Source organism: Pezoporus flaviventris, unplaced genomic scaffold, assembly GCF_033815535.1.
Source record: "Pezoporus flaviventris isolate CSIRO_AGI_PZ_B2104156 unplaced genomic scaffold, CSIRO_AGI_Pfla_v1 ptg000031l, whole genome shotgun sequence".
NCBI lineage: Eukaryota > Metazoa > Chordata > Aves > Psittaciformes > Psittacidae > Pezoporus > Pezoporus flaviventris.
Window position 1 is genome coordinate 56,415,209 of NW_026892579.1, and position 17,027 is coordinate 56,432,235.

General features: G+C 49.6%; 2 protein-coding genes across 2 annotated transcripts in view; one reads left to right on the plus strand and one right to left on the minus strand.

Annotated features, from left to right (window-relative positions):
* IFT172 (intraflagellar transport 172) overlaps positions 1–9,128 on the minus strand; it is a 34,354-nt gene extending 25,226 nt beyond the window's left edge. Inside the window, exons 1-11 of the mRNA XM_061461303.1 lie at positions 9,009–9,128; positions 8,767–8,910; positions 8,555–8,667; positions 7,970–8,009; positions 5,243–5,308; positions 4,790–4,869; positions 3,254–3,341; positions 2,419–2,633; positions 2,200–2,323; positions 1,066–1,161; positions 299–460 (exon numbers count right to left, since the gene is read on the minus strand). Coding sequence (XP_061317287.1) covers positions 299–460; positions 1,066–1,161; positions 2,200–2,323; positions 2,419–2,633; positions 3,254–3,341; positions 4,790–4,869; positions 5,243–5,308; positions 7,970–8,009; positions 8,555–8,667; positions 8,767–8,910; positions 9,009–9,047 — 1,167 coding nt within the window. The 5' untranslated portion in view covers positions 9,048–9,128. The remainder of the gene's footprint in view (positions 1–298; positions 461–1,065; positions 1,162–2,199; positions 2,324–2,418; positions 2,634–3,253; positions 3,342–4,789; positions 4,870–5,242; positions 5,309–7,969; positions 8,010–8,554; positions 8,668–8,766; positions 8,911–9,008) is intronic.
* A 33-nt stretch (positions 9,129–9,161) lies between these two features.
* LOC133273196 (low density lipoprotein receptor adapter protein 1-like) lies at positions 9,162–16,830 on the plus strand. The gene is given in 9 exon segments (XM_061461334.1): positions 9,162–9,335; positions 11,611–11,753; positions 12,325–12,437; positions 12,965–13,079; positions 13,461–13,533; positions 13,970–14,082; positions 14,830–14,879; positions 16,124–16,348; positions 16,350–16,830. Coding segments are annotated over 9 exon segments (1,101 nt in total). The 5' UTR covers positions 9,162–9,250; the 3' UTR covers positions 16,534–16,830.
* Positions 16,831–17,027: the final 197 nt, after the last annotated feature.

The window sequence follows — 17,027 nt, forward strand, 5'->3', positions numbered from 1 at the left end:
GAAACAGTCATAAATTAAAACAACAATTACAACAAGACTTGGCAAAAAAGCTTTCCTCATGAGGATATAAAAGCATTGGAACTGGGGACAGAGAGACTGCGGAATCTGAGCAATGATATTCAAATTTCATATTGACTTTCCTTTGGGTAGCAAGCTTGATAAGAGACCTCCCAAGGTCCCTTCTATATTATTCTATGATTCTTTGAAAATAGATGTATTGTTCCAAGCAGACAACACATCCTTTGAGTTACAAAGTTAAGCATTTGACACTCAAGAAATGCCACAGATTTTCCAGTACCTCACTGAGCTTGTTGGAGCTGATGTCACCCAGCAGTAATGTATCTGAGGTATGGGCCACCAGATATCTGTCTTTCCCTAAGATCTTCACCTCATCAATCTCATAGCCATACTGGGATTTCAGCACAACTCGAGTTCCTGTTGAAAGGTTCTTCACAATTACCTAGAGAAAGTCAGAAAAAGCAACATGAGGCCATGCACAGAGGAAGAACACAGACTTCTTGCCCCACGGAAGATTATGCAATAGATGATACTTGGGTATTTAGAAGTCTCCTCACATCATTTCACTCTGCTTTTTAAAGAAACTTTACCATTCCTTTTTATGGGATGACAACTGTAGTAGAAGTGTGGGATTCTCACTTCTGCCATTTAGAAGTTCCTAGCCCAGCTGAAGGACTACTCAGGCCCCTGAGGAGGAGCCACCATCCAAGAGTCCTGCTCTTTCCTCTCATGACAGAGGAGTGCCTAGACTGCTAGCTCATCCTTACTACCTGATTTTGAATGAAGTTGGCTGAAATTAAACAACTTAAGGAACCTACATTTGGCATGGAGGTATCCCACACAAATTCACAAGCCAGGAAATAAACTCCATTGTCTTTGTTTCTAGCCAATTTCCACCCAGCCTTGACCCTGTCCCTGGAATATACCCTATGCCTTTTCCAACAAGTTGATATGAACAAACCATGGCTGCAGAACTCCAAACATGTCTAGTTTTATCAAGCATCCCATTTTCATCAAGGGACATGACCTCACTGGATATTCTCATACCTGGCTTGGTCCCACATATGTCATTTCAAATTTATTTTTGTAAATGCTTCTGCGAAGGCAGAAGTCAAATTGTTCAACTCCTCCACACAGAGTGCCCTGGGGAAACAAACACATTGTACACAGTCAGTGAATTCTGCTAAAGAGAGATATTCCAGACCCTACTTACATGAAGAGGATCAAAGGTGAGACAGAAATCCACAGGTCCTGGCTGCTCTGGGGAACGCAGCTCAAGCTGCCAGATGCCTGAGGACCAGTTCTGTCTTGACTTTCTTGAGAGAACACCAAGACTGAGAAATTCTCAGAGAAACAAAGCTTACCAAATACTGGCATGTACATGGCAGAAGGAGAGGAAGGGTTAAAAATCACCTTTATCCTCATCTTCCCCATTATCTTTCTGTTTACCACTTCTCCCAATCCCAGCTTTCCAATCTCTCCTACCTTTCAGCAAAATCATTCCACCTTTATCTTTTTCTTTATAACATCACCATTCTTTTCACCAATCTCCTATCCATTAGCTCCTTCCCCTTCTCTGCAAGTATTTGTTCACATGTTCAATTAATTCTGTCTGAAAATGTCAAGGATTTTTGATTGTTGAACATAAAAAGATGCAAAACTTATTAAAGAAAAGTTGTAAGTAGCAACCTTCAACAATCATTTAAGTGCTTTAAAGAGCTATTCAACTTAATACAGAAAATTTGCAGAAAGATTAACGTAAATAATTAATTAGCTTTAAATAATTAATTAGATTTATAGAGAAAGAAAGATCAAGACCCAATGGCTGAAAATAGAAGAAAGACAACTCTCAACTGAAATATAGCACATAAACATGAGCATGAGAGAAGCTATGCTGACCTTATAATGCTTCTGTGAAAAAGGAGGACTGCTGCTGCCAATGAGCCATTGCACAATCATCCATGCCATTATATTTTACAGCTTCATACACTGCACACTGTACATCTGACTGCAGCAGTGTCCCTTGCACAAGGTCTCAGCCTTGCATCTCACACCTAGGTGATGGCGTGACCACTCTCATAAGCCCTCCCTGTATCACATCACTTTGAGTGATGTGAGACACATGAGACTGTTTCTGATGTGTGACTCGGGGGCTCAGGGTTGCTGACTGATGATACAAACCACACAGATGCGTGAACCATCCCTCTTCCATGCTAAAGCTGTGATGGTGTAGAGGTGAGCTATTTCTTTGGGTTTGCCTTCCTCCCAGGCACTGCGGCGTGGGCTCCAGTTCAATACCCTTAACCTGTGAGAACAGATGAGAAAGCAGAGACAGGAAGTACTGTCTATGTCTGAAGACGAGAGCACTATAAAGGGGAGAGTTTGCCATCAGCACCATACCTATCATAGCTGCCAATGACAACAGATTGGCCACCAGGACTGGCAGCTGCTGTGGTGAATTCCTTCTCTGATGAGTCCTGGGTATAGTCAAAGGTTTGAATCACGTTGCCCTCCTTCCCATAAGCTACAATCTTCTTATCACAGCCTGCAGCCACAATGCTACTGGAAGCCCAGGCGAGGGCATAAGGAGGACAGGGATGCATCACCAACTTACCCTACAATAGAAAAGAAAGAACATCCTGAAAACGTGAATGGCTCTAGCCCTGAAACGGCCTCTGTGTTCAGCTATTGCAAGACCAGTATGAGGCCCTTCTGTAAAGTCCAGTTCATGGGAGTCGCTTTGCCTGACCCAATCTAGGAAGGTATACAGAAACCAGAACTGAGAGATGTATCAACTATCCCATTCATTTAACCGGAAGAGAAGATTCCTGATACCCGTAAGAAGACCAGTACCATTAACTAGACTGGGATGGGCTCTTAACATAGTAGAGTGTATATGTGGTTTCAGCATATCATGGTAGAGAGCAGACATGCTCAAACTGCTTCAGCTGGAAAGAAAATATCTGAATGAGAATAGCATTCCCTTCACCACAGCTCAAAGCATTGAGACTGTTCTCATAACTTCCTCTCTTACGATCACACTCATCTTTATTAAGTGTCTAGTTACTGGTCTGTCTTCATCAATGCTCCGTAACACCTGTGCTAGCAAGCACAGACTGTAGCTCCTCCTCAGATCTGCCCTCTCTCCACAGCCTGATTCCTTTACAGAGCTCTTGAGCTGGTGACTAGGCTGTGCAAACAGGAATTTTGCGAACTGAAAAAGGAGTTTTGATACCTGTGATTCGCCTGAGCCTTCATCATCAAAGAAGAAGCGTACTATGGTTCCATCTGCATGGCCAGACAGGATTCCTTTCCCTGACACACTGCAAAGAAACACAGACAAGATGATGCAATTATGCAGTAAGACTTGCACCTTAACTTTCATATTCCTGTCCAGAGGAGCAAGGGTGATCACTGATGTTCCTCATCAAAGGAGCCTTCATCAAAGACAAGCTGCATGATTAGCACAAGAATATCCAGTACCTGTATCAGTGTCTGTAAAAAAAAACCCACAAAAGTATGGAGGATGGAGAGTGACCAGTTAAGTATCTTCATCATGTAAAATCACAATAAACAACTTTCTGTATTACTAAAATGCACAGAAGAAGCTAAGTATCCCTAAGTGGAATAATGACTATGCACTCAACTTCTGATAGCAAGGTGTATCAAACAACCCTTGCATTGGAACTGCTACAGAAGTGAGGCTGGATATTGTGATGCCAGGAATCCCCCAAAGCAACACAATTTAGAGGAAAAAACATCTGGACAAACACTCCAGGCTTAAGTCCATTATTTGTAGCATTAATGTCTCATGTACTTCTTGGCAGAAGCAGAGAGAAGAGAGCAAGGAAGAAGAAACAGGACTAATGCAATGTGTCCAGAAAGAACACTTCTTAATGATGATTCAAGTACAGAATACAAATTTTATGAACACTTTAACAATCCAGGAATCATACGTGTCCTCTGTTGACCGCAGTTCCAGATTTGTTATTGATACATATCAATAACAGCATCAGTTGTGTTTAGAAATAAAAGGAGGAGTTGCGACTGGGGGAGAATGAGAGGAGGGCAGACAGGGAAGAGAGGTAGGGAAAGAGGGGAGCATGGAAAGAAAGGAGGACAGAGAGGAAATAGGAACCTTCTGGAATAGAGGCAAAGACAGATTTTGAAGGGATTTCTCAGCAGCAGGAAGTCAAAAGTCCTGGACTAGCTTTAGGTTTTTCTAATTTGTTTAGCACTCAAAACCCCGAATGACACCATTTAATGAAAATCCCACTGCTAGGACCATCACATACCTTTTTTTAGGTAGATGAGACTAAAGTAGCTAAAATTAAATCTTAATTAAAATAATTTAAAACTGCACTTTATCGTTATTTTCCTAATTACAGCCCTGTCACAGTTTCAGTTGGCAGAGTATTTTTACTTTTCTTTGGCCCTTAAACTTGACTAATGTTAGTAGTTAGACAGATGAAATTGACAAATTTAATCTTTATAAAGTACTGGATTAGATAAATCAATGTATATAAGTAATCTCATGGGGACTTGTGTCCTGAAATGTGTTTGAGAGATAACCAAACTGCATGGGTCAGTCTTGCACAGCCAGGTATCAGATTTTAAGAAGGATTTCCTTCTGGAAAGCATGTTATTTTATTATCTTGATGAGCAGAAAGACACTATGGCAACCTCCCATACTGCCACCAGTTACGCCAGGGCCAATAGTGGGTAGGAGACTGAGCCAAAGCAGTGTAGGCTAAAGCAATGCTATACTCACTTGGAAGTTAGCGAGACCACATAGGAATCTGTCCCATAAATGGTGGAAGACTTGTTGTTCTTTGTATTTGCTAAACGAACCTAAGAAAGAGAATCTGATCAATGTTGCTTCTGTCTGCAAAATGTGGATTTCCCCCAGTGTAACATCCCCATAGGTTTCCCAGTCCATGACCAGCACCAGCAATCACAGGAAGCTCATTGCATTCTGGTAGTTTGAAGAAGGAATGGAAAAGCTGGGAGTACACTTCCACATTTCTAGAAAGGGCTGGGAAAAGAACCAAATGATCCAGCAGAGCCTTCAAGGACTAACTGGAAACCAGAACAAAAAAGTCACTTGTGTAATTCCATGCCCAGTGCCACATAGTAATGGCTCCTACCCTACAGCCCGGGTGCTTGCAAGCCCTGGCAGCTCCTGCATGGAAAAGAAAACCAGGCAAATAACAAGATTCTCTACCTTTCCTTCGGCAAGACCAAAGACAATGATATTCTCCGCTGGCCACGATAAGCAGGTCACAGCACTCTGCCAAGGAGGAGGTAAAAAGAGAGATAAGAGCTCCACTCTACTTACTTTCTTGCCCCATTGCTACACAAGACAGCTCAGGAACAGTAAGACCACTCACACCAAAAAAGACCTTTTTGGACAGACCTTAAAGTAGGATTGAAGCCTTCCATGCTGAAGCTTAGATTGGATAATAGTGAGCTGAGGTGAAGAAACAGGTTCAAAGGGCTAAAGCAGGGCATCAGAGTTATACCAAATGTGTTCAGTATGGATGCTCTTGTTGAAGAATTACTTATTGATGAGATGTGTGGCTATTTTAAAAGATGATTTTTTTTTCAACAAAATGTATAAAACAAAAATAACTTGATTCTGCCTGCTTCTGTGATAGATATGAGAATACTGGTACATTGGACCTTCATTTGATGAATCAGAAACAGTCTCTTTCTAATTTACGAGCAAGATGGTTATCAGATGCTACCAAGTAGGTCAGGTAGAAGCAGGTTCATTAAATCCAAACCAAAGGTATTGTCAAAATCTGAGGTGGGGGTCAAGATAAATAAAGCTGATCACAAAACCCAAATGTAACAGAGGGCCAAGAGAATTAATGAATCCACTCCACATTTGAACTGAAGAACTTCAGTCAATAAGAAGGCTGGTGTTTGCTGTTTGGAACTATGCCACTAGCACTAGCTTCACTGGCTCATCTGCTCCTTTTTAAGCATCTGGGCCTGCTTTAGACATATATACACTCTCATTTATTCATCTCACTTTGTATCCTGCACTCTTACCATTCACATCAGCAAACACAGCTACAAGCAGACACCAAAATGTCTCTGGATACCTAAGCTGCTCATAATTTCTATGTCCGACCAATGACCAAGACCCAATTTTTATTACCCCTGTTTCCCACACAGCCATATATTTCATAGACTCATAGAACAGTTAGCCTTGGAAAGGACCTTAAGATCATCAAGTTCCAACCTCCCTGTCATGGGCAGGGACAGCTCCCACTAAACCATGTCACCCAAGGCTCTGTCCAACCTGGCCTTGAACACCATCAGGGATGGAGCATTCACAACTTCCCTGGGCAACCCATTCCAGTACCTCACCACCCTTACAGTAAAGAACTTCTTCCTTACATCCAATCTAAACTTCCCCTGTTTAAGTTTTAACCTGTTACCCCTTGTTCTATCACTACAGTCCCCAGCATCTTTATAGGATGCTTCCCTCCTTATCTGCCAGACTCTTATTTTCAATCTATCACAACCACAAGCAGCCCAGTAGCTTAGAAACAGCCTCACAAAGTGGTAATGCACTCAGCTACTAGTTCATAGAAGTCAAACTTGCACATACTCAACCTGACCCTTTAGCAGGATGCCTTGTTTGCCAGCAAAGCTGAATAGTGAGACTGTACTCGTAAGATGTGGAAAAGTGCTTAACAGGTTTTTAAAATGGCAGGAGAGGAAAAGGTCTCAATGAATTATCTCTCATCTTGACTGAACACATAAAAAGTTTGTAAATAACAGTATTTAGTTACAGGAGAAAACTGGACACTGGCAAAAAACCCACACATATAGCATTAGAAAAAATAAAGGATTTATTATGATAGAAATGGCAGAGAGGAATGGGGAAAATGAAAGAATGAAAGAAAAGAGAAAAGAACGACTACATTAAAAATACAAAAAACTGGATGCATGCTGTGCACAGCATTTAAGCTTGTGAGAGGCAAGCAGCCTCGCACCAGGCTGTTAGCCAGGTACTGCAGCAAAGGAGAGCCTGAGAGGTTGATGCTGCCTTTCACCTGAGAGGCAGCTTGAGAAAAACTGGCAGAGAAACTCCAACAACTCCCCCAGAAGGAGCTCTGCCTCTCTTTTCTGCGGATTTGGCCCAGGAGGGTGATTCCCCCCAAACTGGTACTGGCTACTTCAGGGGCCAACCTAGCAGAAAGCTCCTCTAGTGACACAGAGCAAGTGGGTGTCACAGTGTGATGGCAACTGGCTGGAAAGCCTAGGGCAGCTGCTGGACATTTTCTCCTGAAGGTAAAAGAAGTGCACCGTGTTTTCTCATACAGATGGCTTTTTATGCAAGGAATTTATAACACCTTTGCCTTTCATAGATAAATCAGCCTCAGGATAATCCTTGTCGCAGATCTAATGAGCAGACTGCTCTCTGACACATGCAGAAAAAGCTAGAGCAGCAGAACGCAAAGAAAGGCAAGGAAATAACCTAACTGAAATTACAAACCTGAGGCCAAACATTGCAGAAACTGTGCAGTGTGACTGAACTCCACACACCTCATGTTTTGTTTAATAAGGAATCCTGGGGCTTAGAGTTGCCAACCTGTGCAAAACAGTGGGGCTCGCAGTTTCTCCTGTTTTTCCCTTTCAACTTCCTTAAGACATTCTGTCTCCTGGTGCCTAAAGCAGCCCCCAAAGTTTTGTAAACTGATTGCATTGATTATTCAACAATTAATTACTGTTTGTACCCAGTCATTAGGAGGCCTCTAAAGCTTGGCAAGTAATACGTGCCTAAAAATACAGATTGTCTTTGGATCTACCTGTATCTTTTGGAGATCAAACACCACTGACAGTTTTGCCAGTTCGAGTGTGAAAAGAGAGGCCTCTAGTTGTCTACCCCACGTATGCTGGAGGAAACGGAGTTAAACAGGAGTCTGGATCTCACCGTTTGGATGAACTTGTTGCATATCACCTTCTTGTCACCCCTGCAGAAAAAGGTAGACAAACATTACTACCTGTGAAGGTAGTGATACTGCCCATTCTGGTTACCCTACTATTGTATTCAGTTTGTTTTACTATTACCAAACACAGCCCATAAAAGTTTTGTACACTATTACAAGCCATCTTTTGGCAGAAAATTTAAAAAAAACCCAACTTATGAGTTTCCAAAATTCTGACGTGCCTTTAGCACAACACACACCAGCAAATGAGGCTGAAGTGAGGCAGCCATGTGCCACATCTATGGAACAGGGGACAGGCTTTACTCAGAAGCCCACAGAAGTTCAGCTGGAGCATGCTTGCACAGAGTTCCACAAGAGCTGTGCTCAGGGAAATCCCACCTGCTGCTGACCACAGAAACATCTAAGTGACTCCCTGCAGGTTAGATGATGAACACCACGATGTGCATCATCCAAGGACCAGACCAGGACTCTGATGTGTGTTGTATCAACACCCAGAAAGCAACAGCATGGTGGGAAGGAGAGCGTTGCCCCCTCCAAGTGGGCGCTGGACACTTCACCGCCAGACTTACCACTCCTCTCCAATCCTGTAGACGTAGACAACGTTGTCTGTTTGCCCAATGGCGATTTTGGTGGAGTCCGGGGAGAAGGCCATGCCTTTGACCACGTAGCTTTTCCTGCCGTACTGTGGGAAAACGGCAGAGTGACCGCAGGGGAAGGCTGCCGCCCACCAAGCGCACTGCCCGGCCCGCAGGAGCTGCAGCAGGCCCCGCCGGGCCCTCACCTTGGCGTCCAAGGGCTTGGTGGAGAACTTGTCTCGCCGCTCGCCGTGCTCGTCGTACAGCAGCACCACCCGGTCCGCGGTGCACACTGCGAATCGGGCTCCGCTGGCCGACCAGGCCATACAGCTCACCCGCGCGGTCCCGTCCTGCGGGGCACACACAGCATCAGCAACTCCACTGCCCGGGGGACGATCCGTCCCGTCCCGTCCCGTCCCGTCCTTCCCCGCTCCCCGCCCGGCCCAACCTGCGGGACCAGCAGGGTCCGCTCGTGCCGCAGCTGCATAGCCCCCAACCCCGGGCCCGGGGTCGGGATTGGGATTGGGATCGGGATCGGGCTCGGGACGGGCTTGAGCCGCCGCACGGACGACTTCGCTCCTCCCCGCGTTGCCCCGGCAACCGCAGCGCCTCCGCCGCTGCTGACGTGATGACGTTAGCGAGCCCGCCCGTCCTGACCGGGCCTCGTATCGCCCTCTTGGCAGCTCCGGGATGGAGGCGCTGCGGGCGGCGGGACGCGCCGTGCTGCGGAGTCCGCGCCTCGCCCGGCACGGCCTGGGGCTCCGCCGGCGGCGCAGTGAGTGCGGGGAGCGGGCGGGGGCCGGGCGGGGCATCGCTCTGGGCATCATCTCTCCGGGCATCATCGCCCCGGGCATCATCGCTCCGGGCATCATCGCTCCGGGCTCGGAGACCGCGTCTTGGGTCTGGCAGGGCCCGGGCCGGTGCTGCTGCCTGCTGTGGGGAACGGTGTGGGGTCCGGGGAGCGGGCTGTAGCCGTGCCGTGGGCCGCGGGCTGCCTGCGCTGTGGAGCAGCGGGGAGGGGGCTGCTGTGGGGCAGGCGGTGGCAGTGCTTGGGGACAGGCTGTGGGGCAGTAGGCTGCTGCCCCGGCTCTCCCTGGTGCGCTCCCCTGGCTGCCAGCCTCTTGCCCCACTTCTGAATCGAGGCCACCCGCACTGGTGGGCTGGTGAGACAGGCGGTGCTGGTGGTGCTGAAACACGATATGCCTTATGGGCACCCTCTGGAGGCCTTGGCCTCCTCGAAACGCTGTGCTTGGTCCACTGCATCGTGGACATGTGTGGTGAGCGCAGCGGGCTGTATGTATCTCACTGCAGGCTGGCTGCTGCGCTGCCTGTGGCACAGCCAGATCCGAGGCTGATCCTTCAGAACCAGTGGGAGGGCTGTGCTTAGGCTTTCCCAGTCACAGCTGCCCAAAGGCTTTGTTAGAGCAGCAGAGTTCACTCTGGCAGCGCTGGCGTGTGTGGGCTGCTCTCAGAGTTTGCAGGGAAACGTCGCTTGTCTGCCCTGGGTATAGGTCCCTGCTGCCTGCACGGTACCAGGCAGGTTCCCTAGCAGTTGCCATTTGTGCAGGAGTGTGCTGAGGCCAAGTAAGGTCTCTTGATTTCCCTGTGGGTTCAGGTTATTCCAATTATGAGTTGGAGCCTTCTGCAAATGTGCCAGTGGTGTTCAGGGAGCTAATCCCAGGAAAGAGATGAAAAATAACCCTGAGAAGTATTAGTTTAGTGTGAACAGTAGGTAACTGAGCAATTCCCAGGGAAGTGCAGGAACATGGTGTTTGCAGCAGAGCATGTAACTTCTGTGCTCCTGTTCCTTCCCTCTGTGGGCTAAATCCCCAAGAAGAGAGATGTGACTTGGTGTCTTGGCCCTTCTGCATATCTCCTCTCTTGCCATCCCTGTGCTCTTTGAGATTTGAAGAAAGTAAGCATGTGCTAACATCTGCAACAGCTCTCCTTGAAAATTATCACCAGAAAGTGCTTGGCACAAGAGAATTGTTCCTTTGTGTGCAGCACCCAAGTCCAATAACTAAAACTTTTGCCTTCGATGAGAGTGAACTTCCTGTTGAAGCCAGTGGCATCCATTTGTGTGTTCTCTGCCAACAGTAGTAGTGTCAGGATTGACACAGGATCAGGACTGCTTCTCCTACCAGCACATCTGCCATATGGTGCTGGTGATATGGACTCATTTCTGAAGGAAGCTGGAGATGTTGAGGACTGTCCCTAGGGAATCTTTTTTGAGTGAACAGACACTCTGCCCAATTTTATATTGTATTTTTTTACTTGATAAAAGCAATGGGATTTGAAAAGAGAAGACAAAGGCAACAGAAGCCAGTGCCCCTTTAATTCTGTGACCTGCAAAGTAATGCACTGGGGAGCTCTCTTCCCTCTGTGCACTGCAGTTCATACATAAAATGTGTATTCCTAGAAGCCAATTTGCATCTTTGAAATACCAGTCTGAGCTCTTCCTTAACACAAAAATCTCTGTGATGCAGTTGCTTCCCAGTTGTCTCAGCTTGGATTGTGAGTGCTGGACAAGCTACCCCTGCCTGGCAGCCTGCTGCTGCAAATGACGGTTACCAGAGGGTTTGGCTTTGGCTACACTAGGACAACTTGGGGGTTTTGATCTGACCAAGCACGGCAGCAAATGCTGCTGTTCCTGAGGTGTGCCAGCAGCTTAGGTGGGTGAGATGAATGCAGTACAGAGAACATCCTGCTTGTAGTGAAATAGATGAGACCCAGGAACACAAGGATTTTGCAGGTAGCAGTGAACACTGCAACATCTGAGGCCCTATGCAGATACGCAGGAATTTACTGTCTGTGCTGGCAGAGCCTGTAAGAGCCTCTAGGGATGGAGGATTAAAGCTTCGGGAGTGAACTCTCCTCTCATTCTAGTCCTCTTCCAAGAGTGTCACAGAGCCAGGAGGGTGCCCTGCTGAGTGCAGGGACTGCACTCACTGCTGCTGGGAACAATGAAGCTACAACAAAGTGGGGTGGCTCTGCTGGGCATAGCCATGGGGCTGCTAGTACTTGGCTTCTAAGGTGTTTTGTCTTTGCAGAGCTTCCTGAGAGCTGGGCTGATATGCAGGAGCCACTGCTTGAGGGGATGTGCTTCACGCTCAAGTATCTAGGCATGACACTGGTAGAAAAACCCAAGGGAGAAGACATGGCTGCTGCTGCCATTCGCAGGATCGTGGCCACAGTGAGAGATGACCCCGGGGCCCTGCTGTGCTGGGGTGGAGAAAAGCCAGTTCAGAGCCCAGCCCATGGACTTTGGGAAGCATCCATGTCCCAGCCCTGAACCCCAGTGAGGGATGGAGCTGTTCCCAGGAGGAGGGTGATGTGAAGGAGGCTGGCTGGTCTCTGGCTTTTTGATGTGAGGGGAGCTATTTTCCTGCTTCCACACCTGGAACATGGCTAGGAGCTGAGCTGTGCCTGTCACAGCATGGGGAGGAGGGTGAAGTGGTGGGAGCTATCCTTTCCCATATGCATGGCAGTAGTGTGAATGAATTCCAGGGGCATTTTATGCAGGCCACGCCTGATCTGCTTTTCCATCCCTGCAGCAGGAGCCTTTGCAGCAAGGGTCCAAGTGGATGTGTGAGGTGTCCCTGCCCATGGCAGGGGGGTTGGAACTTGATGATCTTAAGGTCCTTTCCAACCCTAACTATGATTCTGTGTCAGCCCATACAGAGTCTGGGGGGCTCCTGACAGCAAAGGCAGGGGTGAAGATCCTTCCAGATTAGCAGAGGTGTCTGGTGTCTCCCCACTCCCAGGCACGGGCAGGCGCTCGCAAGTTCCAGAAGGTGATTCTGACAGTGTCTCCGAGGGGCATCTCGCTTCAGGATGCAGACACAAAGGAGATGGTTGAGAACATCTCCATCTACAGGTGGGCATGGCATGTGGAAGGCTTGGGTATTCCCCAGCAGCCAGCAGGGAGACCTATGTGGTCTTGAGCAGCCAGGGAGGGATGGGCCTTGTGTCAGTGGGCCCTTCAAGCTCCTTTGGCTCCCTGAGGCCCGTGCCCTCTCCCTGCTGAGCCTCACAGCATGGCCTAGGGCTGAACACAGGCTGGGTCCTTGTCAACCTTGAGTTCTGGCCTCCAATCATGTCCTTGGAGGCAATCACCCACCTTTCTGTCCTTATTTTGTCTCAGTGTTTGAGTTCATACATTGGGTTGAACTGGGCATCAGAGGACTGAGGAGCACACTGGGCAGCACAGGAGGGGAATGCCTGTGAATGCAGAAATCTCTTACTAGCTGTAGGTGCCAGGCAGCCTCTGGACCTTGCTGGGCACATGGGCTGTCTGATCATTTGGGGCAGATGAAAGTCTCAGGCACTGTTGGCACTGTTCGTTGGTGGGCTGGCACCACAGCAGGCCTGTTACTACCCTGAGCAGCTCCTCTCTGCTTGCAGGATCTCCTACTGCACAACAGACAAGCTGCAGAACAAAGTCTTTGCTTATGTTGCCCAGAGCCAGGAGAGCGGGGCACTGGAGTGCCATGCCTTCCTCTCACCCAAGAAGAAGATTGTAAGCAGTTCCCTTCTGTTCTTGGCTTCACGAGGTAAGGGTAGGAGCAAGGGCCTTACTTGCCTCCCTTCAGAGAGAAAAGGTCCTTACTTCCGTGCACCTCAGCTGGAAAAGGAGCCAGGGAGCGTGTGTGCTCACATGCTGCAGAGACAGGTGGTGAGAGAAAGGAGGTTCTTCTGTCCCAGCTCCTCTGGGATCCCCTCTTGGGAGTGGCTGGGCCACATGCAGACAGACACAGCATTGAGCTCTGGCCTTCTGTGTGTGTGCTCCGCAGAGAAGGGCAGCGAGGGAGGCCTGGGGGCTCACATTTCATTGTAGTGGGGTTATCTTGGCTTGAGGGCCCAGATGGAAGGAGACGTTCCCTCTCTTTCTTATACACAGGCTCAGGCTGTGACTCTGACTGTGGCCCAGGCCTTCCAGATGGCATTGGATCTCTGGGAAGCAGCACATGCAGGTAGGAGGAATTTCTCAAACACATCTCTCTGCCTAACCCTGGGATCAGGGTCTCCAGTGTGGGACCCTCTCCTGGGCTGTGTGGAGGAGAGAGAGCTCACTGCCTGGCTGCTGTAACACACCAAGCAGGGAGACTGTTGCCCCTGCTGTTGTGTTCTCTGCCTCTGCCCCACATGGGGAGCCTACCCTGTCTTTGGCTGGGGTGGGGTTGGGGGCATCTCTGCTATCCATGCTGAGCTCTTCTGCATTGCTGAGCTTTAGCACAGCTCAGGGCTGTGTGGTACCTGCCCTGAGCAGTTGATCCTGCACCCTTGTTTGTGCCCTCCCCTGAGCACAGCAGGGGCATCTATCCCTTGCCCACAGTGCTGCCTGTGCATCCCTTGCTGGGCCTTCTTCAGGTTGCAGGCACTAACTCTGCTGCTTTTGCCCTGTCCCAGGCTCTAGGCAGGAACAGCCCCTTCACCCTTCATGTGTCTTGGAGAGCAGTGAGCCCGGCAGACCAAGTGAGCCAGCCCCCCCGGGGAGCCCTCCCTTCAGACACCAGTTTGGGGTACAGTATGTGCAAGTCTGGCTCATGTCCAGGGCTGTCTCACATTAGGGCAGGGAAAGAGTAACCCTTACACACCTCCCTCCTGGCATTCCAGGACCCTGTTGATGTCTGCACAGCCTCCGTCACACATGTTGGCCTAACATGAAGAAGGGCACTATGCTCTGTCTGTCTCACAAAGCAGGCACAGTTCTTCAGGTGGTCTTTGCTCCAGAAGCTTTCCTGACATACCCAGCATTGCTGCAGCCCTCAGCCCTGCTCTGCTGGCACTGTCAAACAGCAAACCAGGATCTGCTCTACACATGGTGGCACGGCTAGGGGTGAGACACTGTCTCTGAAGCTCAGCCCTGCCCATCTGCACTACACCTAGTGCATGTCCAGAGCCAGTCAGAGCATTGCCAGTGTTGCCGGTCTCACTGTGTCCCTGCCCAGGAGCCTCTGGACCCTTAGTCTTTGGCCTCATGCTTCCAGTGCTGGCCCAGCCTGGCAGTGCTTGGGATTATACTTGCTTACAGCCTGGGTGATCCTCTGCCTGGCCCTCCAGCAGCAAGATGTGTTCACCCCACTACTGTCTGGGCAAAGGTGCCCTTTATCTGTGCCATGCCTGGTGGATGACTGTGGCTTGTGAAGGGGCCAGGGACTGGTCTGCTGTTCCAGAACAGGCTCTGGGGAGACCAGCCTCAGTCCTAGCAGCTACTTGCCCAGGTAGTGAGGTGTCAAGGTGGGTTTTTTGGTTTGTTTGTTTACCAGGAGGAGGAAGAGGAGGAAGAAGATGATAACATCGTTGAAACCTTATCTGGGTAGGTGGTGAGCTGTTGTTTGTGTTCAGGTATCCCTCTGATGAACCCTGTCTTGTTTCCTTCTCTGTGCCCCATGTAGGGGCAGCTGCTGGGGCCATGGGCATGGTGGGAACACAGGGGAAATCTGCATGGGGGCAGTGGGGAGCTTCTTGCTGCTTTCTCTGCCTTTGTCAGCTGAGAGTTTGAATTAACAGGGAGTTGAGCTGTGGAGGGGCGGATCTTGCAGTTCAGCTTTTGCAGTGGAGCTGTGGGGTATAGATGCTGACCCTCAGGAAATGTACCCAGAAACATTACTTGTTTTGTTTCTGCCATTCTTTGCTGAGGCCAGCCTATGAGACACACACTCTGGTGGGACTCAGAATTGTCCCTCTCCTTCCACTGATTTCCCTGAGGCTTGGGCCGGGATGGAGGCCTGGTCATGCTACTTCTGTATGGACTAGGGCCTGGGCTGAGCTTGCTGGTGTCTGTCCTGTATTTGGGGGGAGCTGGTGGTACCAGTCCAACAGTGGAGGATTAACCTGTCGGTCCAAACAACCTGATCTAGTTGAAGATGTCCCTGCATATTGCAAGGGGGTTGGACTATATGACCTTTGAAGGTCCCTTCCAACCCAAATTATTCTGTGTGATTCTGTCTTTGCAGAAGTGCCTGTGGTGGTGGGTGTGAGAGGCCTGTTCCACTGTGGCTGTTCTCTGTAGCACCACAGGGCTGAGCCCAGGCTGAGCTGGTGTCAGCCAGGAACCAATATGTGCACAGACTAAGCTTTGTATGTAGCCCTATGAAGTGGCACCCCTTTGTATGTAGCCCTATGAAGTGGCACCCCTTTGTATGTGGGAGCTCCTGGTGGGAAAGAGATGTGGCTTTTTATCTCAGGACAGGCTGGCCTGGCAAAAGGGTTTGGTAGCAAGTAGGTGAGGACCTTCTGTGCTCCAACTGCCTGGTACTGCTGCACCATGCCTGTGTTGACAGGGTCATGAGCATGCTGTGTCTCTCAGCAGGCCTTGCTTGAGGTATAATGGGTGCTCTCTTCTCTTCTAAAGCAGCATGGAGGAGCTGGGGAGGGGAGCCCACTGCCGAGCAGGTAAGTTCCTTCCTTCAGTGCCGCTTTGCCACGTCCCCCAGCATGGCCTCTGCAGGGGTAGAGGGCTGATGGCTCACCTGGGAAGATCTGCTTCTGCTCCCAGGCTGTGCTGGGTTCCCGGCCACACCCCTCATGGACCACATCTTCCTCCCTCTTGCTTTTCAGAGTCAGCACCTCCTGTGCCCAGAGTGAGCTCTCCTACTGCACAGCTACTGTGCTACCGTTTGGGGCAACCCCCAGACAGCTAGAAGGAGCTGGCGGTGGCTGGAGACCGCCACACAGGTGGCCCCAGGACTGCTGGCCCCAAAACTCCCCTGGGCTAAGCCAGATCTCTGCAACCATGGACCAGCCACTCAGGATTCACCCTGTGCCTGCTTCTGGGCCAGACAGTGCCTGCTCCTGCCACTGCCCACCAGGCGCGGGGTCTGCTGGCACCGTTGCCATGCAGTGCACAGACTGTGACATCCGCTCCTTGTCCTGCTTTCTGCCTGCATGAACTGCCTCAAGCTGCAGCTGTTCCCAGCTCAGGCTGGTGCCTGCTTCCAGTGCATGCAGAGCCACCCCAAGTGCTCTGAGCTTGCAGGATGCAGCCAGTGTGCCTTGGATTGCACTGTGTCTGACCTGCCTTGCTTGTTTCTTCCACTTTTCTCCTCGTGGTGGCAGCTGGGGACCAGTTGAAGCTGTGCAGCCCCCCTGCAGATGGTGGAATACTTGCTTAGCATGAGTGACCCTCAGGGAGCAATAGTTCTTGGCCTGGAGGAGTGAGAGAGGCCTTGCCCCTGCCGTTCAGCCCCACACCGTCTCACGAGTGGAAATGAGCTGGTTTTTAAGGGAAAGCTATGCCCTTATAGGGAAATAAAATGATTTTTTTTTACTGTTGTTATTTGGGTTTGAGTGCTGGATGGGGTGCCATGCACCAGTGTGCCAAGGTACTGTGTGTCTGCTGTGCTGCCTGGGCTGTTCCCTGAGCTCATGGGAGCCTGCAACTGCCCTGGACCTCCCATGTCTTCCTGTCTTCCTCTGCTGCTGGCCCTGAAGGAGTGGGTTTGCCTGTGTGGAAGGCTGCTGG